Raw genomic sequence first — 27,432 nt, 5'->3', positions numbered from 1 at the left:
CAGAGGGCATTAATAGCAAAACTAATATTAAAGTATTTTAACTGTCTAACAAATGTGAGTGGTTAACCCCAATGCACAAATGTGCTGCACAACTGCATACCTGAATGATGTGCATAACTGAATGTTATTCACAATTTCATCCTGGAGAAGTCAGTCGTAGCTAGAGAATTATCCTTTGCATGAATGAAATTATGAACAGATTTTATCACTTTGATCGTGATGTGAATTTGGTTATTAATTTTTATGGGATTAAAAATATGAATCCTGCCAAGCAGATATTGTAAACAGCATGACATTCTTTGTTTTTGACTTTGGGGTTGGCACAGCAGGCCAGCTAGTCTGGATGCTGCATCACAGCTCTTGTGACCTAGGTTCAGTTCTGTCCTCGAGTGCTGTCAATGAGGAGTTTGCATGTTGTCTGATTGCATGGGTTTCTTCCAGGTCCATTGATTTTCACCCAAGTACCAAAGTCGCACTAGTAGGTAGGTTATCTGGCCACTGTAAATTGTGTCAGTGAATGATTCATTATGTCAGAGTGATAGGAATGTGGGTAGAATTAATTGATTTAGGGTAGGATTATTATAAAAAGAGTGGTTTGATGGTCAACATTGACTGTATGGTCAAAGGGATTGATTTCCATGATGAATCTCTATGATTCTGGATTTGAGGTTGAAAAAGGTTTGGCAAATTTGTTTTGACATATTCACAGAAATATTGTCAAATTACATTCGACCATATGATATCCATCATATGATATTTGGTAACATGATATTAACCCATTGGTTGTAAATGTCATTGCATTTGCCTTAGATGAGTTTCTGATTTATTGTTGAACCCCAAATAAAATGTTTAACTTACTGTTATCTGCTGAGATGAATAAATGTTATGAATCAGAGGTTCAGATTTATTATTGTCATGTGTACCGTGAAAAGCTTTGTTTTGCATGCTATGTAATCAGATCAGATAATACCATCTACTATATATTACTAAAAGTCTGTTCTTGACCGGTTTTGGCCATCTGTGCTGCAATTTCCGAGAGAACGCCGCCACCTACGGCCGTCATTTTTGGCCACCTTGCTCAGAGCCCCCCTCCGCGGCATGTGTGCCGAGGATTTTTCCCGTCGATTAAAAATGACAGAGATATTAATGTTTTTACAAAATTCCCCATTATCTCTGCTGCCCCCGCTGGCGGCAGGGGGGAGTGACTATAAAACCAGGAAGTGGTGTGCCTCACTCTTCAAGATGGAGGAAGGCAGAGGGTCACGTTTCTCTGAGCTGTGAATCACACTGAACACATGTCTACTCAAATGTAAGTGCCCTTAGTGGTTCTAAAATGCTTGCAGAATGTGTCTATTGGTTCTAAAGCTTGCAAAACAAGTGTCTATTGGTTCTAAAGCTTGCAAAAAAATGTCTATTGGTTCTAAAGCTTGCAAAAAATGTCTATTGGTTCTAAAGCTTTCAAAAAATGTCTATTGGTTCTAAAGCTTGCAAAAAGTGTCTCTATTGGTTCTAAAGCTTGCAGAAAGCATCACTATTGGTTCTAAAGCTTTCAAAAAATGTCTATTGGTTCAAAAGCTTGCAAAAAATGTCTATTGGTTCTAAAGCTTGCAAAAAATGTCTTGGTTCTAAAGCTTGCAAAAAAATGACTATTGGTTCTAAAGCTTGCAAAAAATGTCTATTGGTTCTAAAGCTTGCAAAAAAATGACTATTGGTTCTAAAGCTTGCAAAAAATGTCTATTGGTTCTAAAATGGTTCATACTAGCGCTCCAGAAAGCGCTCCCCTCCCCTCCCCCTGGTTGGCTTGGCTTGGGTGTGTCTTGAAATTGAAAGGCACTACTTACTGCAAATGGTGGCGTGGGTGCTTTGGCTTGCAGTTGAAAGGCAGCACATTGTAAATGGTGGCTTGGGTGCAATGGCTTGAAGTTGACAGGCACTACTTACTGCAAATGGTGGCTTGGGTGTGGCTTGAAGTTGAAAGACACCACTTACTGCAAATTGGTGGCATGAAGTTGAAAGGCACTACTTACTGCAAATGGTGGCTTGGGAGCTTTAACTTGAAGTTGAAAGGCAGTACTTACTGCAAATGGAGGCATGGGAGCTTTGGCTTGAAGTTGAAAGGCACTATTACTGCGAATGGTGGCTTGGTTGCTTTGGCTTGAAGTTGAAAGGCACTACTTACTGCAAATGTTGGCTTGGGAGCTTTGACTTGAAGTTGAAAGGCACTACTTCCTGCAAATGATGGCTTGGGTGTGGCTTGAAGTTGAAAGGCACTACTTACTGCAAATGGTGGCTTGGGTGAGGCTTGGGTGTGGCTTGAAGTTGAAAGGCACTATTTACTGCAGATGGTGGCTTGGGTGCAATGGCTTGAAGTTAAAATGCATTACTTACTACAAATGGGGGCGTGGGTGCATTGGCTTGAAGTTGAAAGGCACTACTTACTGCAAATTGTGGCTTGAAGTTGAAAGGCACTACTTACTGCAAATTGTGGCTTGAAGTTGAAAGGCACTACTTACTGCAAATGGTGGCTTGGGTGCTTTGGCATTAAGTTGAAAGGCACTGCAAATGGTGGCATGAAGTTGAAAGGCACTACTTACTGCAAGTGGTGGCTTGGGAGCTTTGGTTTGAAGTTGAAAGCCACTACTTACTGCAAATGGTGGCTTGGGAGCATTGGCTTGAAGTTGAAAGGCACTACTTACTGCAAATGGTGGCTTGGTTGCTTTGGCTTGAAGTTGAAAGGCACTACTTACTGTAAATGGTGGCTTGGTTGCTTTGGCTTGAAGTTGAAAGGCACCACTTACTGCAAATTGTGGCTTGGGAGCTTTGGCTTGAAGTAGAAAAGGCACTACTTACTGCAAATGGTGGTTTGGGTGCTTTGGCTTGAAGTTGAAAGGCACTACTTACTGAAAATGGTGGCTTGGTTGCTTTGGCTCGCAGTTGAAAGGCACTACTTACTGCTAATGGTGGCTTGGGAGCTTTGGCTTGAAGTAGAAAAGGCACTACTTACTGCAAATGGTGGTTTGGGTGCTTTGGCTTGAAGTTGAAATCCACTACTTACTGCAAATGGTGGCGTGGGTGCATTGGCTTGAAGTTGAAAGGCACCACTTACTGCAAATGGTGGCATGAAGTTGAAATGCACTACTTACTGCAAATGGTGGCTTGGGTGCTTTGGCTTGAAGTTAAAAGGCACTACTGTAAATGCACCTACTTCCTGTTTGCACTGTATATTGATTTTAGATAAAACGCTACCACTTACAGCTGTGATTTTTGGCCATCTTACTCAGTCCCCCTCCGCTGAGCAGATGCAGAGAATTCTTCCCATCAATGAAAAATAAAATTGTTATTAGTTAAAAAAAAACGTTGAGAATCTCTCTCCTGTCAATCACTCCATGAAAGCCACACCTTTTCCGGTGGAGGGGGGGGGGAGGGGTTATAAAACCCGGAAATGTGGGTGTGGCTCAGTCTCTGCAAGATGGAGGAGGGAGAGGTCACGACTCGCTGTCTTTAGTGGCTTTGCACCCTACTTCAAATGGTATGAGACTGCGCTTGAATTTGGTGGCCTTGCACCCTGCTAGAAGTGGTAAGAAACTGCACTTGAATTTGGTGGCCTTATACCCTGCTTGAAATAGAATTTCAAGGATTAGCCGTGAGTCAACTACCAGCCCACCAGCCGTGAGTGAGTGAGTTGCCAGCACAACAGGCTTGATTGACTGAGACGCCAGCCCAAGAATCCATTTGGCGCACAATTTGCATACTAGCCCTCTGGAAACCAGTCCCTTCAGCCCACAACACCCATACTAGCGCTCCAGAAAGCCCCCCCCCCCCCCCCCCCAACTGGCCACCAATATTAGAATTGGTGGAGAGGTGGAATATTGCGTTGCATGACCAGCCCTCCTGTGTGATGCTGGGACCCAATGGGTCCCACTTAGTTTAGTATATTAATATAATCAAGTCAAACTCGAGTACAATCGGAATAGCAAAGGGGAAGGAACAGAGTGATGAATATAGTTCTCGGCATTGCGGAGCACCAGTTCCATAGACGTCCAATGTCCGCAATGGGGTAGAGTCAGGCATGGAAATTGCTATCAAAACATGGGGGGGACACAATTACTTGGCGGCCGCGCACGCATGCGCACACTCACACACACAAGTGAGGCTTCGGAGGCTTCAACCGTGGGCCTTGTGGACGGTAATTACGGGAACGACGGCCCAGGCTTACGGCCAGCGAGGAGAAGCAGCGCTAAATCCAGCTCAACTCTGCCTATTTCGCCTGGACTGACGGGACACCAGTCCGGAGCCGTGGAACTAGCGCTGCTTCTCCGCGCTGGCCGAAAGCCTGGGCCGTCGTTTCCGTAAGTCCAAGCAGGGCTGTGGGTTAACCTGGCGGGACAGGAGGAGTTGAGCTGGATTTAGCGCTGCTTCTCTGCTTGTGACCCTATGGCCTGGGCATGCAATTCAAGCTCCGCTCTATGATCTTTGTTCCACGGACGTCTCCCTCCTCCAATTACTGCTCTCTATCCTCAGTCCCACCCCCCTACTTCCGCCTCTGACTGACACCTCCCTCCTCCAATCATCGCGCTAAATCTTCACGGCGCCCCCCCCCCCCCCACTGCCTGCTGACGGACGTCTCTCTCATCCAATCGGCACCCTCGATCATCAGTACCACCCCCACTTTCTCGTGGAAAACTGAGATTTCACCAAGGTTTAAAAGCCGGATTACAAAAAATAGGGGGCATCGTACCCCACCTCTCAAAACGGGGGGGGGGGGGACAGGGGACACACACGCGTCCCCCCCCTCCCCCGCCCCCCGGCATTTCCGCCCCTGGGTAGAGTTGAATTGGACAATACCCTAGCATTTGGAAGGACTGTTCAGAAGCCTGATAACAGAGGGGAAGAAGCTGTTCGTGAGTCTAGTGGTGCATGCTTTCAAGCTTCTTTACCTTCTTCCCAATGGGAGTGGAGAGAAGAAATAATGACCGGAGTGAGACAGTCTTTGCTTATGTTGACTGCTTTCCGAGATTGTGAAGTATAGATTGAGGCAATGGTGGCGAATTTGGTTTGTGTGGTAGTCTGGGCTACATCACAACTCTGCAATTTCAAGTGGTCTTTGGCAGAGCTGTTCCCAAACCAAGCTGTGATGCAACCCAACTGTATGCTTTCTATGGTGCATCTGTAGAAGTTTGTAAGAGTCATTGGAGTAATGCCAAATTTCCTCGGTTTGTTCAGGAAGTTGGGGCGTTGGTGTGCCATCTTCGTTGTCACTTCAATGTAGTTGGCCACAACAGACCCGACCGTTGGTAATATTAACACCAAGGAACTTGAAACCCTCAACCGTTTCCACTCTGGCACCATTGATGCTGAATTAGGGCATATATTCCACCAGGCTTCTTGTTTTTGACTTTTGTGACATTTTACAATACACAGTAGGTCATAAAACAGAACAAAAACACAACCAACTATTTTCATACAATTCACATCTACTGCAGAAACTCAGCTTCAAGGAGACTGAGTGCAATGGAAGTAAATTTGACAGACACTGAAATTATAACAAGATACATGGTGCTGTATATAGTGCTCTCCATAATGTTTGGGACAAAGACCCATCATTCATTTATTTGCCTCTATACTCCACAATTTGAGATTTGTAATGGAAAAAAAATCACGTGGTAAAAGTGCGCATTGTCAGTTTTTATTAAGGCCATTTTTATACATTTTGGTTTCACCTAGTAGAAATTACACCAGTGTTTATACATAGCCCCCCCCCCCCCATTTCAGGGCATTGTAATGTTTGGGACAGCAATTTAATGTAAATGCAAGTAGTCGTGTTTAATATTTTGTAGCATATCCTTTGCATGCAATGATTGCTTGAAGGCTGCGATTCATGGGCATCACCGTTTGTTGGCTGTCTTCTCTGGTGATGTTCTGTCAGGCCTGTATTGCAGCCATCTTTAATTTATGCTTGTTTCGGGGGCTAGTCCCCTTTGGTTTTCTTTTCAGCATATAAAAGGCATGCTCAATGGGGTTCAGATCGGGTAATTGACTTGGTCACTCAAGAATTTACCATTTTATAGCTTTGACAAACTCCTTTGTTGCTTTAGCAGTATGTTTGGGATTATTGTCTTGCTGTAGAATGAACCACTGGCCAATGAGTTGTGAGGCATTTCATTGAACTTGAGCAGATAGGATGTGTCTATACACATCAGAATTCATTATGCTATTACCATCACCAGTTGTATCATCAATGAAGATAAGTGAGCCAGTACCTTCAGCAGCCACGCATGTCCGCTCCATAACACCCCACCACTGTGTTTCACAGATGAGGTGGTATGCTTTGGATCTTGGGCAGTTCCTTCTCTCCTCCATACTTTGCTCTTGCCATCACACTGATATAAGTTAATCTTCGTCTCATCTGTGCACAATACCTTTTTCCAGAACATTTAAGTACTTCTTGGCCATCTTATTTTTGCGGTTAACCAGTGGTTTGTATCTTGCAGTGTAGCCTCTGTATTTCTGTTCATGAAGTCTTCTGCAGACAGTGGTGACAAATCCACACCTGACTCCTGAAGTGTGTTTCTATTCTGTCGGACAGGTGTTTTGGGTTTTTTCTTTATTATAGAGAGAATTTTGTCATCAGCTGTGGTGGTCTTCCTTGGTCTGCCAGTTCCTTTGCAATTAGTAAGCTCACATGCTCTCTTTCTTCTTAAAGATGCTCCAAACTGTTGATTTTGGTAAGCCTAACAGTTTCTTCTTGTTTCTCAGTCTCATAATAGCTTTTTTGACTTTCATTGGCACAACTTTGGTCCTCGTGTTGATAAACAACAAAAAAAGTTTCCAAAGGTGATAGAAAGACTGGAAGAAAGACTAAGTTTCATGCTCAAATACTCAACTCTGCAGATGACTGGTTTCTTCAACAACCACATCCCATCCTGCATCCAGGTCGTTAAACAGCTTGGACTTCTGCGTCGACCCCGTTTCATCCACAGAGGCTCTCGGCGCAGGCTTGTTTGCTTCAACCACGGACATTCCATCCATCTGCTCACTACCACGCTCTGCCCCCCCTCACCCGCGTCACCCCCCATCCCAGCTGACCACACGCACTGTCAACCGGGACAACCTCAGATCTCTCCAGCCTGCCCCCATCCCTCCACCCTCTCATAATGCCAACTTTGCCCTCCTCAACACCAGGTCGCTCAACAACAAAGCCCTTGCCCTCCATGAACTAATCCTTGACAACACTCTGGACTTCCTTCTGCTCACTGAGACCTGGCAACAACCCAATGTCTTCTTCTCCCTCAATCAAACATCCCCACCTGGATTTAATTACATTTCCAAGCCCCGCCCCTCCCACCATGGAGGTGGCCTCGCTGTTATTTTCAACCAGAATTTTCGTATCACTGAACTCATCTTTCCCCCCCCCCCAGTAGCATCATTTGAATTCCTCGCCTTCAAAGCCCTTTCCTCCATGACAGTCATCCTCATTTACCGGCCACCTAAACCAAACCCCTCCTTCCTATCTGACTTCACTGAACTCCTCACACTTGCCTCATCCCTCTCCCCACGTCTGCTGCTACTTGGTGACTTAAATATTCACATGGACTCCCCCACCTGCAAGCTCGCATCTGAATTCGCATTTTTACTTGACAACTTCTCTCACTCAGCACGTCACCTTTCCCACCCATGACAAAGGTCACATCCTTGACCTGGTCTGCTCCACAAATCAACCGGTACTCGACCTCCATCCTTGCCTCTTCCCCCTCTCTGATCATAAGCTTATACGGTTCGCCATCCCTTCTCCGACACCTCGCCCCCGCTTCCTCCGAGAAATCACCTTCCGTAATCTAAAATCCATTGATCCCCACCTTCTCTATGATCCTGCTCTCCACCACTCTCCCCCTGGACTCAACCCCCATCTCACCTGATGATCTCACAAACCATCTCAACTCCACCTTGTCTACCTCCCTTAACACTATAGCCCCCTCAAAACAAGAACCGTAACTTTCAACACATCTTCACCCTGGAACACACCTGCACTTCGTAAACTGAAACAGACTGGTCGCCGACTTGAACGACTCGCAAAGAAATAATCTCTCACAGTCCACCTTGAAGCTTACAAACTCCACCTCACTGATTACAAAGATGCCCTCATTGCTGCAAAATCTGCCTACCTCTCCTCCATATTCACCGATCCCTGCCTAAACCACAGAACCCTCTTCTCCACAGTGCGCAACCTCCTCAAGCCTCGAGCCAACACTCTCCCTACCTCTACTCCGGATCTTTGCAACTCATTCCTCCACTTTTTCGCTGATAAAATCAGCACCATCTATCAATCTTTATCCCCTGTACCCGACTCCCCAGCATCTACTCCACCACCTACCAAGGCCCCTCCTTTCAACATCTCCACTGACCTCCTTACCCCTCCTCCACACTGCTTCCTCTCCCAGTTTGACCTGGTCACCCCTATTGAAATCTCCAAACTCATCAGCTCTTCCAAACCCACTACCTGCTCCCTCGACCCTCTCCCCACTCCCCTGCTGAAGTCCTGCCTCCCTGTTCTCTGCCCCTACCTCACTAATCTCTTCAACTCCTCATTGTCCCAAGGAATTGTCCCCTCTGCTTTCAAAACTGCTGCTGTTACACCAATCTTAAAGAAACCTGGTCTTGATCCCTCCTCTCTCATTAACTACCGCCCAATCTCAAACCTCCCCTTTCTTTCAAAAACCCTGGAGCGTATCGTTGCGTCGCAACTTCATTCGCACCTCCTTGCGTATAACCTACTTGAACCCCTCCAATCTGGCTTTCGCCCCCTCCATAGCACAGAAACTGCTCTCCTCAAAGTCCTCAACGACCTCCTCACCTCTGCTGACACTGGTTCCCTCAACATCCTCATCCTCCTCGACCTGAGCGCAGCCTTCGATACAGTGAACCATAACATCCTGCTCACCAGACTCAAAGACCTCGGCATTGAAGGCTCTGCACTCAGCTGGCTCCGTTCCTACCTTTCCAACAGATCCCACTTCATCTCTCTCCACAACCACACCTCTGCTACAGCCACAGTCACTCAAGGCGTTCCCCAAGGCTCCGTACTCGGCCCCCTCCTCTTTATCATCTACATCCTCCCCCGTGGTCAGATACTCCGCCACTTCAACCTGGACTTCCACTGTTACGCTGATGACACCCAGATCTACCTCGGCACCAAATCCCCCCACAACCCCCCCCTCTCCCGTATCAACTCCTGTTTGTCAGCTATAAAAACCTGGATGCAACATAATTTCCTCAAACTCAACAGCGATAAGACAGAATTCCTCCTCATAGGCTCCAAAGCCACACTCAGCAAAATCAATAACCCCACTCTCACCATCGACGGCACCACTATCTCCCCATCTCCCCAGGCCCGCAACCTTGGCGTGATCTTTGATTCCACCCTCTCCCTTGAGCCTCACATCCGCCATGTCATTAAAACCTCCTTCTTTCATCTCCGCAACGTCGCCAAACTCAAACCCTCTCTCACACCTCCCGCTGCTGAAAGACTCATCCATGCCTTCATCTCCTCCCGACTGGACTACTGCAACTCACTTCTCCTTGGCATCAGCTCCACCTACATCAACCGACTCCAACTGGTCCAGAACGCAGCCGCCCGACTCATCACCCACACCAAATCCTGGCATCACATCACTCCAGTCCTCAAACAACTTCACTGGCTTCCCATCTCCCACCGGATCAACTACAAAATCCTGATCCTCACCTACAAAGCCCTCCACCATCTGGCCCCCCCATATCTCACTGACCTCCTCTCCCCTTACCAACCCTCACGGTCCCTCAGATCCACATCAGCCTCTCCATCCACAAGTCCAACCTCCGCAGTTTTGGGGACAGAGCCTTCTCCAGGGCAGCTCCCAGGCTCTGGAACTCCCTCCCCCAACTGATCCGCAATTCCGTGTCCCTCACCATCTTCCAGTCCCGCCTCAAGACCCATCTCTTCACCTCTGCCTATCCTTAGCCCCACGTCCCCCTCCCTTTTCATCTGTGCATTAATTGCCTCATATTGTGTTTTGTATTGAATTCTGTCGTTACTTTGTGTACTAGTCATGTCTCTACTATTTATTTCATTCCCCTTACATGTTTTTCCTCTACCTGCTAAATTTTTGTAAGGTGTCCTTGAGACTCTTGAAAGGCGCCCATAAATAAAATTTATTATTAAGTAATGAGAGCTCTCTTATACCTGCATTAAGGAGGCAATTAAACACAACTGAGCAATTACAAGCGCCTGTGAAGCCATATGCCCCAAACATTATGGTGCCCTGAAATGGGGGAACTATGTATCAACACAGCTGTAATTTCTACATGGTGAAACCAAAATGTATAAAAATAGCCTTTAATAAAATGATGGGTCTTTGTCCCAAACATTATGAAGGGCACTCTATCTCACTCCCATTATCCTTTTCCACTATGTATTTCACTCTCAAGTTGTTTCTTCCTGTCTGAATCTTCTTTGTCTCTTTCCACTTTGGGTTATCAGGAGTCACTGAGTTTCCACGCTCTCTTCAGAGACCCTGATGCTGTCACCTTAAAACCTCTGAAGTCACGCATTCTCAATAAATGATTAAATGCATGATAGCCTTAAGGCTGCAAGTGCTTGAATTTTGTGTTAAAAAGATACAATCTTGAGTTGCCAGTGATGGTGCTTTGGAGACTAATCATTTGAGATTTGTTACTTAAGTCCAAGATCGTTGCTGTGATGCCTTTATGGATGTCTGTCTTAGTGTACCATATTATGCCAAGTGCAGGTACACAGTGCATTGTCTCATAACCCTCTCGCAAGATTTTCAGTTGTCATTTTGATTATAATAGTGTCTCTTTTTTCTTGCTGATAGAAGATGATAGAAAAATACATTACATTGTTAAATTTTTTTTGACAAACAAGTTAACTGGCTGCATATTTATATGTTGCAATGTGATTTGTTTACATTTCCTTTCAGGAGCTGCTTAATATAATTCTAATTCCAGTGAATTTGATTTTGTCTTGACACTGGAAACATGTTGGAAGGCTTGGGTAAGTTCTTTCAGTTATTATGTTTTGTAAAAGGAGCAGTTGTTGTCAATTGTATGTAACTAGAAATGCATAATAGTGCTGACACTGATTTGTGCATTCACCTGTGCAGTCCAACGTGTGGACAAAGTCCACGTCAACTGCATTTCAGATTAATCTTGAAAATGGTTTTGGAGAAGTAGGATTATAATAAAACAACTACTTGCAAGAGGTGGCGAAGGAATTTTGCTAGCCCTTGCTGTCTCCTCCCCTTCCTTAACCCTCTAGCTGTCTCCTCCCACCCTCCCATCCGCCCGCCCTCGGGCTCCTCCTCCTCCTCCCCTTTTCCTTCCTTCTCCCCCCCCCCCCCCCCCCCCCCCCCCCCCCCCCCCCCATCAGTCTGAAGAAGGGTTTTGGCCCGAAACGTCGCCTATTTCCTTCGCTCCATAGATGCTGCTGCACCCGCTGAGTTTCCCCAGCAATTTTGTGTACCTGTGGCAAAGGAATAGATGTTTCTGAATTGGATTTAAGAACCAAACAGTTTTTCTTGATGCATTGAAATTGTGCCCACAGCTATTTATCAGTGCTAATAAAATATTAGGTGAAAGAAAAAAACCTTTATGCAGAGGATCTGCAGAGGATTATGCAGAGGATTTCATAGCAAAAGGATTTTAGTATAGGAGCAGGGAGGTTCTACTGCAGTTGTACAGGGTCTTGGTGAGACCACACCTGGAGTATTGCGTACAGTTTTGGTCTCCTAATCTGAGGAAAGACATTCTTGCCATAGAGGGAGTACAGAGAAGGTTCACCAGACTGATTCCTGGGATGTCAGGACTTTCATATGAAGAAAGACTGGATAGACTCGGTTTGTACTCGCTAGAGTTTAGAAGATTGAGGGGGGATCTTATAGAAACTTACAGAAATTCTTAAGGGGTTGGACAGGCTAGATGCAGGAAGATTGTTCCCGATGTTGGGGAAGTCCAGAACAAGGGGTCACAGTTTAAGGATAAGGGGGAAATATTTTAGGACCGAGATGAGGAAAACTTTTTTCACACAGAGAGTGGTGAATCTCTGGAATTCTCTGCCGCAGAAGGTAGTTGAGGCCAGTTCATTGGCTATATTTAAGAGGGAGTTAGATGTGGCCCTTGTGGCTAAAGGGATCAGGGGGTATGGAGAGAAGGCAGGTACAGGATACTGAGTTGGATGATCAGCCATGATCATATTGAATGGCCGAATGGCCTACTCCTGCACCTATTTTCTATGTTTCTATGTTTCTACCTTGATTTATTTAACAAATAATAAATAGACAAGTGACGGAGTGGGACTGATAAGATACCGAAAAGGAGATAGGCTACTGTACTGAATCTGTACGTAGCACCTAGGTACAGCAGGCAGTGAAGAAAGCTAATGGCATGTTGGCCTTCATAATGAGTGGAGTTGAGTATAGGAGCAAAGAGGTCCTTCTGCAGTTGTACAGGGCCCTGGTAAGACCACACCTGGAACATTGTGTGCAGTTTTGGTCTCCTAATTTGAGGAAGGACATTCTTGCTATTGAGGGAGTGCAGCATAGGTTCACGAGGTTAATTCCCGGAATGACGAGTCTGTCATATGATGAAAGAATGGAGCGACTAGGCTTGTATTGACTGGAATTTAGATGAGAGGGGATCTTATAGAAACATATAAAATTATTAAGGGATTGGACACGCTAGACACAGGAAACTTGTTCCCGATGTTGGGGGAGTCCAGAACCAGGGGCCACAGTTTAAGAATAAGGGATAAGCCATTTAGAACTGAGATGAGGAAACACATTTTCACACAGTTGTGAATTTGTGGAATTCTCTGCCACAGAAGGCAGTGGAGGTCGATTCACTTGATGCATTTAAAAGAGAGTTAGATAGAGCTCTTGGGGCTAGTGGAATCAAGAGATATGGGGAGAAGGCAGGATCAGGGTACTGATTGTGGATGATCAGCCATGATCACATTGAAGGGCCAAATGCACCTGCACCTATTGTCTATGTATCTATGTATCCTTCACAAAGGAAGAGATGTTAAGTAATGGAATAGCAAGGGAGAATAAAACAGTGGAACTAGGTATGTATAAAAATAATTGTGACGTACTTAAAGGGTTGCTGAACTGTCAAAATAGAGAAATAAGCAGTCCAGATGGATGCTGTCTTCGGTCCCAACCCTCAGATTTCTGAAGCTATGAAAATATTATTTCTGCTGTGTAAGTTTACGGCTGAGGGCTGAAGTTGCTACCAGTTGTTCAACAATTAAATAATAATCCAGGATACAATTGCCATTTACAAAATAATGGCTTATAAATTAAAATAAACTTTACTGAGTACTTTGTAGTTTGTGTGCAGATAGATTTGTGTTTCTTTCAAAGTCTCTCACTGTTTGCAGTGGAAATGCATCTCTGTTTCTCTAGTTAATGGCTAACGATAACCATGTTAAGGATTTACCTGGACCAAAATAATTGCAGACGTTCATGAAGACATTTTACCTCACCTCATTAGTATTCAGGAATGGGCAATAAATGCTGACCATGTTGTGATCATCAGTAAATTAAAAATTGTATGAATGCTCAAAGGGCAATGATATATAAATGATTTAAAAAAAACACATAATAGCAGCCAGCAAAATTGAAGTCCATGGAATTAGAAAAAATAAGTGGCAGCATGAATACAAAAACTAGGTAAGACACAGAATGCAGAGTGTTGTGGTAAGTGATTCCTCAGACTGGAATAATTTTTGCAGTTATGTTTGGAGGACTTTGGATTGACAATAATTGCAATCTTTGATGTAAATGAATGAACTGTGGAGCATAATTTCAGTTTATCAAAGACATGACACTTGATAATTAGTAAGTTAGGGGAATCCATGGTAATAGACAATAGGTGAAAGAGTAGGCCATTCGGCCCTTCAAGCCAGCACCACCATTCAATGTGATCATGGCTGATCATCCACAATCAGTACCCCGTTCCTGCCTTCTCCCCATATCCCCTGACTCCGCTATCTTCAAGAGCCCTATCTAGCTCTCTCTTGAAAGTGGCCTCTGATATTTTGGAGAGAACAGCTTCTCCATATATCAGTAATGTTGCACTTTTACAAAATCGGGAAAAAAATATTGTTAAGCTAGTCACATTGAAAATGACACATACTAAACTTGCAAAAAAATGAATTGTATTTGTAGATACCCAACGCACTTTGCTGGCCGTGGAGCGGTTACAGGCTAAACTACGAGAAAAAGGGGATGCTGCAAATGAAGAGAAGCTGAGCTTATTGAGATCTGTGCTGCAGAGCCCTCTCTTCAACCAGATCCTGAACCTGCAGAGCTCTGTTCAACAGTTGAAAGATCAGGTGAGATCCAACCCTATGTTAAAGAGGGTATTAAAATTGACTTTTTAATAGTGGTGATAGCATTTAATTACAGACTGTAATTGAGTGTGCCATGGTCAATGCACATTTCCAGGAGCATTGTATATCCATAGAAAAGCATTATTCTTGCACAAAGAGTCGAATAAGTTATGTACCTTACATTTAATCTTTCTTTGATTTGTTTCAAATGAGCATAAATAAAATGAATACATTTTGACATGAGGTTACAGCTTGTCATATTTCCTATTCATCCTGGTAATTGTTATTTAATTATTCAGATAAGCAATGTTTCCCCTTTCCTTGACTTTTGCAAATTCAGAAGTTATTGTTAGTTGGCTTCAGATACTGGTGCATAAATTTCTATGTAATTTAAAAATCCACTCAACTACAGAGGCAATCCATATTCTCATGACAGATCCTTGACCTCAAGTACAGCGTTTCTTTTCTATTTTTGACTGCCAAACCTAAGTTGATTTGATCATTTTCGACTCAAATAAACTTGTAAATAATAAACTAATAAAGTGTGATGAACTTGCATTTTGTAACAATGTAAAAATAATACTGTGGCAGGAACACCGTACAGCAAATGCTGGGAGTTTTAATTAAAAATGAAGTACTGGAAATACTATGTTGCTCAAGAAGCATTCGAGGGAAACATTAGCACCTCGAGTCAATGACATTTGTCAAAACGTTATCATCTTTATTTCTCTATTGTTTAGTGTGTATAACACCTTATTGTTCTAATGAAAATGCATTACTTCATTAATTTTGTTTAACTTTCTACGTCTATCAGTAGTCTTGTATGTTTAAATGAGATTACCTCTTACTTATTCAAAGTGAGTGTAGACTAAACTCCAGTGAATATATACTAAACTCCACGAGTATAGACCAATCTTAATCCTTTCTCAGAAGTCAAAGGATCATTCTTGCTTATTGATGCTGCATTTTTCCAATGCAAGAAAATGGTCCTTCAGTTGACGAGACCAGAGCTGTGGTCATTACTCCAAATTAGGCCTTGCCAATGTCTCATTCAAGAAGTCTTGTGTTCTTTGGGTCTAGAAAACTCATCTATAGACTGCACTATCCAGACTGAACAGCATTTTCGTGAATGCAGCATTTTCTTCTAGTGAGATTAGAGTGTTAATGTCACAGAATCTTGAGAAGTTTGGGCTCCTTGGTCCACAGGCATTTGTCTGAAAAAGTACATCAGCAATCTTAGTATCCAGTTGAGGACATTGCTGCAGTATCATGACATTGGCAAACCACTTTGTATCTTGGGCTCTGATGGCAGCAGCGTGAGCTTTCATGGCTGCTAGCGGACTTGCCATTCTGGAAAGGAGAGGTCCGAGCACTACACAAAACCTTTTGCGTGATTGGAGTTGAACGCCCATCCCATGTCATCTTAATCATTACAAGGATGCATTAGAATGGAAGGAATTGGAAGGAGGGCTGGTGAGCAGACCGGCTGCGGGAGGGAGTGCACTACCTCGACGGTAGAGTGGGCGCTGGAGGCCCTGCAACAGCCTGTAGCATAGCTGGACCGGGTGCCGATCCAAGCACGTGGACTGGTTGCGGTCTAAAGCTGTGGAGCAACGGCGGAGGACACTGCGGCTACTTTGAACTTGATGAAATGGCGGCAAACATGGCTGCACCGGGATTATATGCACAATGATTTTCACAATGTAATGTTTAATTGCATATGTGACAATAAATATCCATTCAATTAATTAATATATCCTATAGGCTGTTATTTTGCCACGATCTCATTCTCCGAGGAGTTGCTCTAGGGATGATCAGTGCCTGTTTCTCCATTGTTGGAACATTGCAACTGCTTTTTGGAAGAGTGGGTGTGTTTAAATGTACAGTTCCTGGTTTCCTCTTATATTTGCTGCATATTATGCTCTTGTTATCTAAATCTGTGCACCTGTAGCTTGATATTGCGTTACAATGTTGTGCGATTCTTGCTGTTAAAAGGATCTGGCTATTAATTTATACCACTGTAAGAAGTTATTCTGGAGCTCTGCTCATGTGACTGCAAATGAGATTCATTAAAGATTTAGTGGCAACTATCTAAATATCCTTGTTAATGTAGTAAACACACCCATGCTTTGTACTGGAAGTCTCATGAGTCCTCACTATGCAGAAGAAACATTTTCTTTCTGGTTTTTGAGTTGCATTTTGCAGAACAAAATGATCAAGTGAATCTATGGAACAGAAATTGGAAGCAGTATCAGGCAGTCAAAAAACTACTGCCTGGAATGTGTCTTATCTCAACAGATTGCACTGTTTAAATGAGTGGAATTCCATTTGAATTGTAAACCAAATTCCTCGCTTCCCTTTCTTAGACAGTAGCTCACAGTATAAGGACATAGGTAGGACATTCAACCTCTCGCATCTTTTCTTATGCAAAGCTGTATCTCAGCTTCATATACAGTATCCAGTTTTGATCTCTAACCTGCGAAACCCATAGCTGATTTTCAGATTTAATGTTCAATCAAGATCTAAAACTAAAAATCGTGTCATTTTCTCTTCATTCTTTTTTGAAATATCAAACTGTTATCTTAATACCTTCTCCTGCAGTCTCCTCTACTTTTACCTCCCAATGGTTATGAGGAGCACATAGACTTTGCCACAAAACTGAGGCATCTGCCTATGCTATCATTCTATTCATAGGTTTTCTGAGATTGTGACTAATTTCCCACCAAAATATGTAAGAACCTCCCTGTTTTTGCATCTGGTTTTCGAGGAGATACGCTTCAAAGGCAGAATCACACACACACACACACACACACACACGCACACACGCACACACACACACACGTTTTATGTGTCATTCATAATTGTTACTGTATGTCGTGTTATTACTTGCGAGCGGAGCACCAAGGCAAATTCCTAGTATGTGTACATACTTGGCCAATAAACTTATTCATTCAAAGCCTGTAAATTCATGTCCATTTTTCCTGGAACTCCATGTTTGAGTCTTCCAGTCAGATATTTAGCCATGCCACATTACCAGAATAGCTTTATCCATCCATTCTATTTTAAGTCAAGATAATCTGTTTCTTCAAATCCTTGTTAACCTGTCTGCAGCCTTTGACGTAGTTAACTATAGTGCCTTCTTCTAATGTCTGTGTAGTTATCCAATTTGGTGGGATCTCACTATGTTTTATTCATATCGACCTAGAGAATCAAAAAACAATGTTTTTTCTTCCCTTACGCGCACTTTTATTATTAGTATTGAACAATGATCTATTCTTGGCACTCTTAAAATTTTCAGCTGTATCTTACCCTCAAAAGTATCAAAAGAAAACTTGGTATAAATTACAATATGTGCCAATAAGACATGTGTACCCAATCAAGTGCTCTCTTGACTTAGGCTTCTATACGTTAAATTATCTTTGCATCTCTCATTTCACTTCCCATGACTAAGCCTATTCATTCACGTCCCTTTAAACTAGTCAAAAAGTTCAACTTAGCAGGTGGCTCAGCAGCAAGTGAGTAAAGGCACCATAGAATTCAAGCTTACAGTTGCTGACTCTGATATTGATATAACGTGTAATGTGAAATTTAGCTTAGAAGTAGGGGCCCGGTAATTAGATTGCCCAACATTTATTGACTGCTTGATTATTTACTCATTTATTTAATGCTTGATTATCAACAATGACTAGTTGTAGCATCTAGACAATTATGTTCTCCATGATTGATGATAACCCTTACTATCAAAGTTATTCCACGGACATTTGGCACATTGGTACAGGTAGTTCCGCTACACCACAATTTATTATAACACGATTTTGATTGAGGACTAGAAAATGAATTACGTTACTTTGGAAATTGACGAGCTGGAAGAAAATGCTGTCTGGGAAAATAACAGTCCAGGGGAAAAAACCTGTGTCACCTCTCTGCAGTAATTAGACACTATTGACTCCTAAGAACACAGTCTATGTTTCACCACAGGTAGCCATTGAAATTGACCAATTGCTTCTATTAACACTTACACTTATGCATGCTACTCCATTAGACAGTGTAACATACAGCCTTAAATATTTTTAATTTGCAGTGATGAAAATAAATTTATAGCTATTTAAATGAGAATCCTACTGGGGAATAAAAAGTTGTTACAGTGAAGCTGGAACACTCTAGCCCCAACCCCCAATTTCCCTATTGACACATGTCTACAGAGCATGATATTCTGTAACCCCAGAATTCTTAAAAATATAACTACAGAGTTATAGCACGATCACGTGTAAAATCATTGTTCTCTTAGAGTCATAGAGTGATACAGTGTGGGAAATAGGCCCTTCAGCCCACTCGCCCACACCAGCCAACAATGTCCCAGCTATACTAGTCCCACTTGCCTGCGCTTGGTCCATATCCCTCCAAACCTGTCCTATCCATGTACCTGTCTAACTGTTTCTTAAATGATGGGATAGTCCCAGCCTCAACTACCTCATCTGGCAGCTTGTTCCATACACCCACCACCCTTTGTGTGAAAAGATTCCCCCTCGGATTCCTATTAATTATTTTCCCCTTCACCTTGAACCTATGTCCTCTGGTCCTCGATTCCCCTACTCTGGGCAAAAGACTCTGTGCATCTATCTATTCCTCTCATGATTTTGTATACCTCCATAAAATCTCCCTTCATCCTCCTGATGCCCAGAACTGAACACAATTTTCTAAATGTGGTATCACCAATGTCTTATACAACTGCAACATGACCTCCCAACTTCTATACTCAATACTCTGACTGATGAAGGCCAAAGTACCAATTACATTTTTCATTTCTGTGCAACGTTTACTTTGCACTTGCAATATGAAGCATCCACTTGATAATCAACTAGATTCTATCTTCAATCTGGCCTCCATCTGCGTATTATGGTTTGAGAGACTTTTCGGTATTGCCTTTTTTTGGTTTATTGCTGGGTGTAGTAAATTTTTTGATGTGTACTACAGATATGAATACTTCAGGGTTATTCTGCATCTTGTCCATTATTTGTTCCAGTTTTTGCTAAACATTGCTAAACATTCTTCAGAAATTCGCTGCATTGCCAAAAAATCAGTGTTCTCATTTGAGGAGCACATTTATGGGTTATGTTCACTTAACATATTAAATCTGAAAGAGTATCTTTAGTGAACTAAAAACAGTAAATACACAGAAGATTAGTAAGGATCTGGAAAGAGTGATGCTTTGGCTACTGATGTTTCATCACAAATTATAGTTTTGTTTCAGGTTTCTCTTTTTAACTATATGTTGGTGCAATTACTGTGCTATTTGTTACTTTTTAAATAGGTGAATATCACACCATCTTCTGTACGCTCAAACATTGATCTTTCTCAAGCATCTGGTTCACCTGTCACTTTGGCTTCTTCTCCGCTAAATGAATCCTACATGATTGCTCAACAGAATGGAATTAAAGAAGTTGATCAAGAACCTCCAGTGCAGCCTGGTTCCCCTTATGTTAACGGCAAGCAGCCCAATGAAGAGTTTGAGCAGATTTTGAGAAAAATGTCTCATGTAAGAGGATGTCTTGTTACATTTAATGCAGCTGTTAGACATATGAGATCCTATGTAATGTATAGTTTAAATTAATTGCACAGCTCATTTTCAAACTTGTCGCTTTTGTGAACCAAATAACTCATCTCAGCATGTTTCTGATATGCATTGAGGCAACTATTTTACAACTAAATGGATTATTTGTATTAAGTATCAAATAATGTTAACAGTATAGGAAAATATTTAGCTTCTTTTCACATATTACCAAATCTCTTATGATTTTGACAAAGTTGGTGTCATGTTAGGAGATTGCTTTCTCACAGCATCAGATCTCAACTTGTATCCTTGACTACTCTAATGAAAAAGTAATTTGTTTGATGAATTAATCTTTAGACCACACTGAGGTTGATCCAAATTTGCCAAGTTGAAATGTTGTCCCTCAGCTTTACCATTTGCAATTTTTATATGGGTGGGCACACCTTTTGTAGAACTTCTGAACTGATATAACTTGCTATGTGGTGAACAATTTGTCTCTGTTAGCAATGAACAGAATCTCTTTTTCATCAGGGCCGACCAGTTGAATACATAAATCTGGTGAAACCGCCCTGTGGTTTGGGGTTCAGTGTAGTAGGACTCAAGAGTGAACATAAAGGAGAACTGGGGATCTTTGTCCAGGAAATCCAAGAAGGCAGTGTATCTGCAAGGTAAGACATTTTCAGGCATTGCCATCAACTTTAAATGTTTTATTGGTTTTAAAATGTCCTATGATTGCCAAACAAATTGTTCTGAGCATCTCAGTGAATTCTTATGTTAATATATCAGAAGTTGTAAATATCCTCAAATATTTTAGTAAAAATCTGTGATTTTCAATGTTAATATATCAGCAGCTGTAAATAAACCTTTTTATTGATATATTGATTTACTGATCATATATGCATCTTAATTTCTTCAGTTCAGCTGTGAATTGGGTAACAACATAGCTATTTTCTAGGTCTCACATCTTTCCTCTGAAGCACTTCCATTGTTTTTTAGAACCAAAATTAAAAGACAAGTCATTCAGGACCAATTCTGCTCTGACTTGATGCAGTTCATGATTCGCGATGGTACAATAAAGGAATTGCCAAGGATTGTACATTGCTTCTGCTGTTTGTGATTTATTTTAATATTACAGTGGTGGTATTGTCAGATTATATTTATGGATTACAGCACCAACCTTAGTCAAATGACTGATGCCTTTGATTTTTTGTAACACTGGGATCAGATCTTTAGAGATCCTTTATGATTTCTCTCTGGCCATTTCCTGCCACATTTTTTATAAGTTAGGGAAGTGAAGGGGCATTAGACATCCTGGCATCATTAATATCTAATATCTGCGCCTACGACTTTGTGGATCAGGATTTGAAACTTGCTGCTGCTAAATCTCTGGACCCACTCACTGACAATGGAAGTTCACTTGCAGCAGTACTGAGAGATTAGTCAACCAAAACACTTCTTATCTTTTGTGAGATCGTCGCCAGCCATTCTTTGAAGTGGCGCCCTGACACATTTGGTGCAGAATCAGTGTTACGGATGTGATGTATTGATTGGATAACAAGTGTTATATTCAGAGCTGAAAGAATCACCTATCTTAAGATCCCATCAACTGGCACACTTGTTCAATTTGTAGTTGTCAAATACTGCCCATTCAAGAGTCCTTGGATTGTGATGGAATTGTCAATCAATTTTGGAGCATTTTTTGGGCAATAAGAATTATAAAAGTATACCACCTGGTAAGTTGTATTCAGATTCCCTGTCAAGCAAGAAGTGCAATTGGAGTATCTGGTGCATTTGACATTTGGGCACGTGAACAATTTCTGAACAAACTAATTGGTGGAATTTCATGACCAGTAAGGGCTTAAATTGTAAAGTTTAATTTTACCTACTAGCTGCATATTAGAACTATGATTGGCATACTGTTATAGGTTGTAACACCGCGTTATGTGCAATTGTTGATGAGTGGCTAGAAAATCAGTGCAGGATTTAGGTTGGTATGTATATACCTGTGCTTCTTTCGTAAAAAAGTGCTTCTTTAGAAACAATCATGATTCCCAGGAATGGAGTATAAATTACAGGTTTAGTTATACATGTAAAAATCACATTGTATTGATTTTTTGTAAAACGAATGGTGCTTTTAACACAAGCAGGTCATTGCAGTAAAGATATTTAAATTTGCCTCTGGTTGGTAGCACATCTTACTCAGAGTCCCCCTCTGCTGCGCAGGACAAGAGGATTGTTCCTATCGATGAAAAATAAAAGAGTTATTAGTGTTTAAAAAATGTTGCGATACTCTCTCCTGAAGGCCACGCCCCTTCCGGAGGGACTATAAAACCCGGAAGTGTTGAGTGCCTCAGTCAGTCTCTGCAAGATGGGGGAGCGAGAGGGTCACGTCTCTCAGTCTGAGCTGTGAATAACACTGAACACATGTCTACTAAACTGTGAGTGGTTTTACTGACGTGTCAGTGCCCTTAATGTGGTTTGAAAATATAGTTTGGAAATGCTAATACTGCGTTGCCTTTAGATTGGAAATGCTAAAGCTGTGTTGCCTTTGGTTTGGAACTGCTAAAGCTGTGTTGCCTTTGGTTTGGAAATGCTAAAGCTGTGTTGCCTTTGGTTTGGAAATGCTAAAGCTATGTTGCCTTTGGCTTGGAAATGCTAAATCTGTGTTGCCTTTGGTTTGGAAATGCTAAAGCTATGTTGCCTTTGGCTTGGAAATGCTAAAGCTGTGTTGCCTTTGGTTTGGAAATGCTAAAGCTGTGTTGCCTTTGGTTTGGAAATGCTACAGCTGTGTTGCCTTTGGTTTGGAAATGCTAAAGCTGTGATGCCTTTGGTTTGGAAATACTAAAGCTGTGTTGCATTTGGTTTGGAAATGCTAAAACTGTGTTGCCGTTGGTTTGGAAATGCTAAAGTTGCCTTGCCTAATTAAAGTTGCCTTGCCTAATTAAAGTTGCCTTGCCTTCTATATAATTAAAAGTCTAATCTTGACCACTTCCTGTTTGCGCTTTATATTGATTTTAGAAAAAACGCTACCACGATTTTTGGCCATCTTACTCAGTCCCCCTCCGCTCATCAGGTGCCGAGGATTTTTCCCATCGATGAAAAATAAAAGAGTTATTAGTGTTTAAAAAATGTTGAGATTCTCTCTCCTAAAGGCCACGCCCCTTCCGGAGGTACTATAAAACCCTTCTGGTGGGAGGGGGGGAGGGACTAGAAAAGCCAGAAGTGTGGACGTGGCTCAGTCTCTGCAAGATGGAGGAGGGAGCCTTTAGTGGCCTTGCACCCTGCTTGAAATGGTATGAAACTGGACTTGAATTTGGTGGCCTTGCACCCTGCTTGAAATGGAATTTCAAGGAATAGAAACATAGAAATTAGGTGCAGGAGTAGGCCATTCGGCCCTTCGAGCCTGCACCGCCATTCAATATGATCATGGCTGATCATCCAACTCAGTATCCCGTACCTGCCTTCTCTCCATACCCTCTGATCCCTTTAGCCACAAGGGCCACATCAAACTCCCTCTTAAATATAGCCAATGAACTGGCCTCAACTACCCTCTGTGGCAGAGAGTTCCAGAGATTCACCACTCTGTGTGAAAAAAGTTTTTCTCATCTCGGTTTTAAAGGATTTCCCCCTTATCCTTAAGCTGTGACCCCTTGTCCTGGACTTCCCCAACATCGGGAACAATCTTCCTGCATCTAGCCTGTCCAACCCCTTAAGAATTTTGTACGTTTCTATAAGATCCCCTCTCAATCTCCTAAATTCTAGAGAGTATAAACCAAGTCTATCCAGTCTTTCTTCATAAGACAGTCCTGACATCCCAGGAATCAGTCTGGTGAACCTTCTCTGCACTCCCTCTATGGCAATAATGTCCTTCCTCAGATTTGGAGACCAAAACTGTACGCAATACTCCAGGTGTGGTCTCACCAAGACTCTGTACAACTGCAGTAGAACCTCCCTGCTCCTATACTCAAATCCTTTTGCTATGAAAGCTAACATACCATTCGCTTTCTTCACTGCCTGCTGCACCTGCATGCCTACTTTCAATGACTGGTGTACCATGACACCCAGGTCTCGCTGCATCTCCCCTTTTCCTAATCGGCCACCATTTAGATAATAGTCTGCTTTCCTGTTTTGCCACCAAAATGGATAACCTCACATTTATCCACATTATACTGCATCTGCCAAACATTTGCCCACTCACCCAGCCTATCCAAGTCACCTTGCAGTCTCCTAGCATCCTCCTCACAGCTAACACTGCCCCCCAGTTTAGTGTCATCCGCAAACTTTGAGATATTGCCTTCAATTCCCTCATCCAGATCATTAATATATATTGTAAATAGCTGGGGTCCCAGCACTGAGCCTTGCGGTACCCCACTAGTCACTGCCCGCCATTGTGAAAAGGACCCGTTTACTCCTACTCTTTGCTTCCTGTTTGCCAGCCAGTTCTCTATCCGCATCAATACTGAACCCCCAATGCCGTGTGCTTTAAGTTTGTATACTAATCTCTTATGTGGGACCTTGTCGAAAGCCTTCTGGAAGTCCAGATACACCACATCCACTGATTCTCCCCTATCCACGCTACTAGTTACATCCTCGAAAAATTCTATAAGATTCGTCAGACATGATTTACCTTTCGTAAATCCATGCTGACTTTGTCCAATGATTTCACCACTTTCCAAATGTGCTGCTATCCCATCTTTAATAACTGACTCTAGCAGTTTCCCCACTACCGATGTTAGACTAACTGGTCTGTAATTTCCCGTTTTCTCTCTCCCTCCCTTCGTAAAAAGTGCGGTTACGTTTGCTACCCGCCAATCCTCAGGAACTACTCCAGAATCTAAAGAGTTTTGAAAGATTATTACTAATGCATCCACTATTTCTGGAGCTACTTCCTTAAGTACTCTGGGATGCAGCCTATCTGGCCCTGGGAATTTATCGGCCTTTAATCCATTCAATTTACCCAACACCACTTCCCGACTAACCTGGATTTCACTCAATTCCTCCAACTCCTTTGACCCGCGGTCTCCTGCTATTTCCGGCAGATTATTTATGTCTTCCTTAGTGAAGACGGAACCAAAGTAGTTATTCAATTGGTCCGCCATACCCTTGTTCCCCATGATCAACTCACCTGTTTCTGACTGCAAGGGACCTACATTTGTTTTAACTAATCTCTTTCTTTTCACATATCTATAAAAACTTTTGCAGTCAGTTTTTATGTTCCCTGCCAGTTTTCTTTCATAATCTATTTTCCCTTTCCTAATTAAGCCCTTTGTCCTCCTCTGCTGGTCTCTGAATTTCTCCCAGTCCTCTGGTATGCTGCTTTTTCTGGCTAATTTGTACGCATCATCCTTCGCTTTGATACTATCCCTGATTTCCCTTGTTATCCACGGATGCACTACCTTCCCTGAATAGCCGTGAGTCAACTGCCAGCTCACCAACCACGAGTGAGTGAGCTGCCAGCACAACAGGCTTGAGTGACTGAGCTGCCAGCCCAAGAATCCATTCGGCACACAATGTCCATACTAGCCCTCTGGAAACCAGTCCCTTCAGCCCACAACCATACTAGCGCTCCAAAAAGCCCCCCCCCCCACTGGCCACCAATATTGGAATTGGTGGAGAGGTGGAATATTGCGTTGGGGGACCAGCCCTCCCGTGTGATGCTGGGACCCAACGGGTCCCACTTAGTCTAGTATTATTTAAAGCTGATGCTGGAAAACCTGGTTCATTATGAGCAGATGGTTTATTTATATTTTTTTGCACTCAGTATATCAAAACTGTCTAATGACGTTACATTAAAGTTTAAGTACCTGATCCATCAAAGCTACTTATGATTTTCATCAATTTTCTGGTTATTAAATTATGTTTTTTGAAATTATCACAATAAGAGATAAACCTCATTAATGCACAAAGTGAAATAATTAAAATTAGGTATTCTTTCTTTGTTCTATTGATAGAGATGGCAAACTAAAAGAAGCAGACCAAATCCTTGCTATCAATAGACAGCCTCTGGACCAGAGTGTCACCCATCAACAGGCCATTGGCATCCTGCAGAAAGCTACTGAACAGGTTCAGTTGGTGATTGCCAGGGGATCCATTTCACATTTATCCAGTCCAGTGATTTCACGTACACCATCAGATGCAAGTACACTTTCAGCACATTCTTCTACAGTAAGTGTAGCATGCTTCAGAGTCTAAGTAGATCCTAGAGGTTATATCCTATTTAATAACAAAGAAAGCAGCATAAAGATGTTCAGTGTTTGTTTTCAGACTTTCTGGATTGCTCTTGCAAATATATGGGCTACCTTAATGTGCCAAGTGCCCTGCATTATTGTGATTTTCTGAAATTAATTTGTTATTTGTATGATAAAGCATCATTTTGTAGAGTTTCTTGGGCTTTATTGGAATTATTTGAAGTATAAATTTTGCGTACACACCAATAACTGTTGCAAATGTTATTGTTGATTATTCTACATTCACACAAAGTTGTTAAGAATACACACATCTAATACATTGAATGTAACTGTTGCAGTTCTGATTTGTTTTCATTTGGGGAAATGTTATTTTCTGCAATATAAAATAAAGATTAAGCCTTTGCATGCCTTACCATGTTGCTACTGTGAAAGGAAGCAAAAAAAAATAGGCACGAGTCTAAGGTTCAAAAATCTACTCATTACACCTCTCCACCTAATCCATATCCTCATCATGTTATGCCCAAGGCATTTTTTTTTAAATTTGGAGTTAATGAATAGCAATAAAGGAGGTAAACTAAAAATAAATCAGCAATTCAGAAAGTAACCTATATTCAGGAAAATTGTTATTGGTAATCTGTCTTCTGCTTTTGTTAATTTTAAGCAGGGTGTTAGGGATTGTAAGTTAAATAATATGTTGTGGCTTGGCATCACATGCTTCAGGTTAGAGCTCCCAATATGAATAATTATCTGTTCAATGGTTTATATTCATCATTCTGTGTGCCAAAACGATGTATCAATGACGTGTGTGTTAAAATTAAAATGTATATTTTTTAGGATTGATTTGTGATCATAGAACAGAATATTGAACTTGCTGTTCTCATTGCATCCAAACCTCAATTTAAGTCCTTGATTCCATCCTATCCTATATTCAGTCCCAACCGCCTGACATTCAAGAAGCCTCACATTGCCTTCAATTCTTCCAATAGCTTTAAATTTATAGACCTCCATTGCCTCATATTTATCAGACGTTAAGTCCTTTGAACACCATCACCCCCACCACGAAGGTTCCAAGGCACTCCGTTTCTTCCTTGAACGGAGAGGCCATTTGATTTCCCTCCACTAATACTCTCCTTCGTCTGACGGAACTTGTCTGCACCCTCAACAACTTTTTGGACTCCTCTCATTTTCTCCACTTAAAGGTGTGGCATTTGCATGGGCCCCAGCTATGCTTGCCTTATTGTTGGTTACGTTCAGCCATCCAAACATACACTGGCACCATCTCCAACTCTATTTTTGCTACAAAAACTGCA

At 42.2% G+C, this 27,432-nt stretch overlaps 1 protein-coding gene across 12 annotated transcripts in view; it reads left to right on the top strand.

The window, feature by feature from the left end:
- The window catches only part of mpdz (multiple PDZ domain crumbs cell polarity complex component), a 171,451-nt gene that overhangs the window by 6,529 nt on the left and 137,490 nt on the right, over window positions 1–27,432 (top strand). For 9 of the 12 annotated variants that reach the window (XM_033018008.1, XM_033018005.1, XM_033018009.1 and 6 more), the window contains exons 2-6: window positions 10,974–11,047; window positions 14,220–14,386; window positions 19,695–19,919; window positions 20,466–20,602; window positions 25,886–26,099. In XM_033018008.1, the coding sequence (XP_032873899.1) occupies window positions 11,032–11,047; window positions 14,220–14,386; window positions 19,695–19,919; window positions 20,466–20,602; window positions 25,886–26,099 (759 nt within the window). In that variant the 5' untranslated portion in view covers window positions 10,974–11,031. The remainder of the gene's footprint in view (window positions 1–10,973; window positions 11,048–14,219; window positions 14,387–19,694; window positions 19,920–20,465; window positions 20,603–25,885; window positions 26,100–27,432) is intronic. The other 3 variants (XM_033018012.1, XM_033018007.1, XM_033018014.1) reach the window with 3 other exon arrangements.

Source organism: Amblyraja radiata, chromosome 3 (genome assembly GCF_010909765.2).
Source record: "Amblyraja radiata isolate CabotCenter1 chromosome 3, sAmbRad1.1.pri, whole genome shotgun sequence".
Lineage (NCBI taxonomy): Eukaryota > Metazoa > Chordata > Chondrichthyes > Rajiformes > Rajidae > Amblyraja > Amblyraja radiata.
The sequence above is the reverse complement of the archived record's forward strand: the minus strand, read 5'-3'. Positions and strand labels throughout refer to the sequence as shown.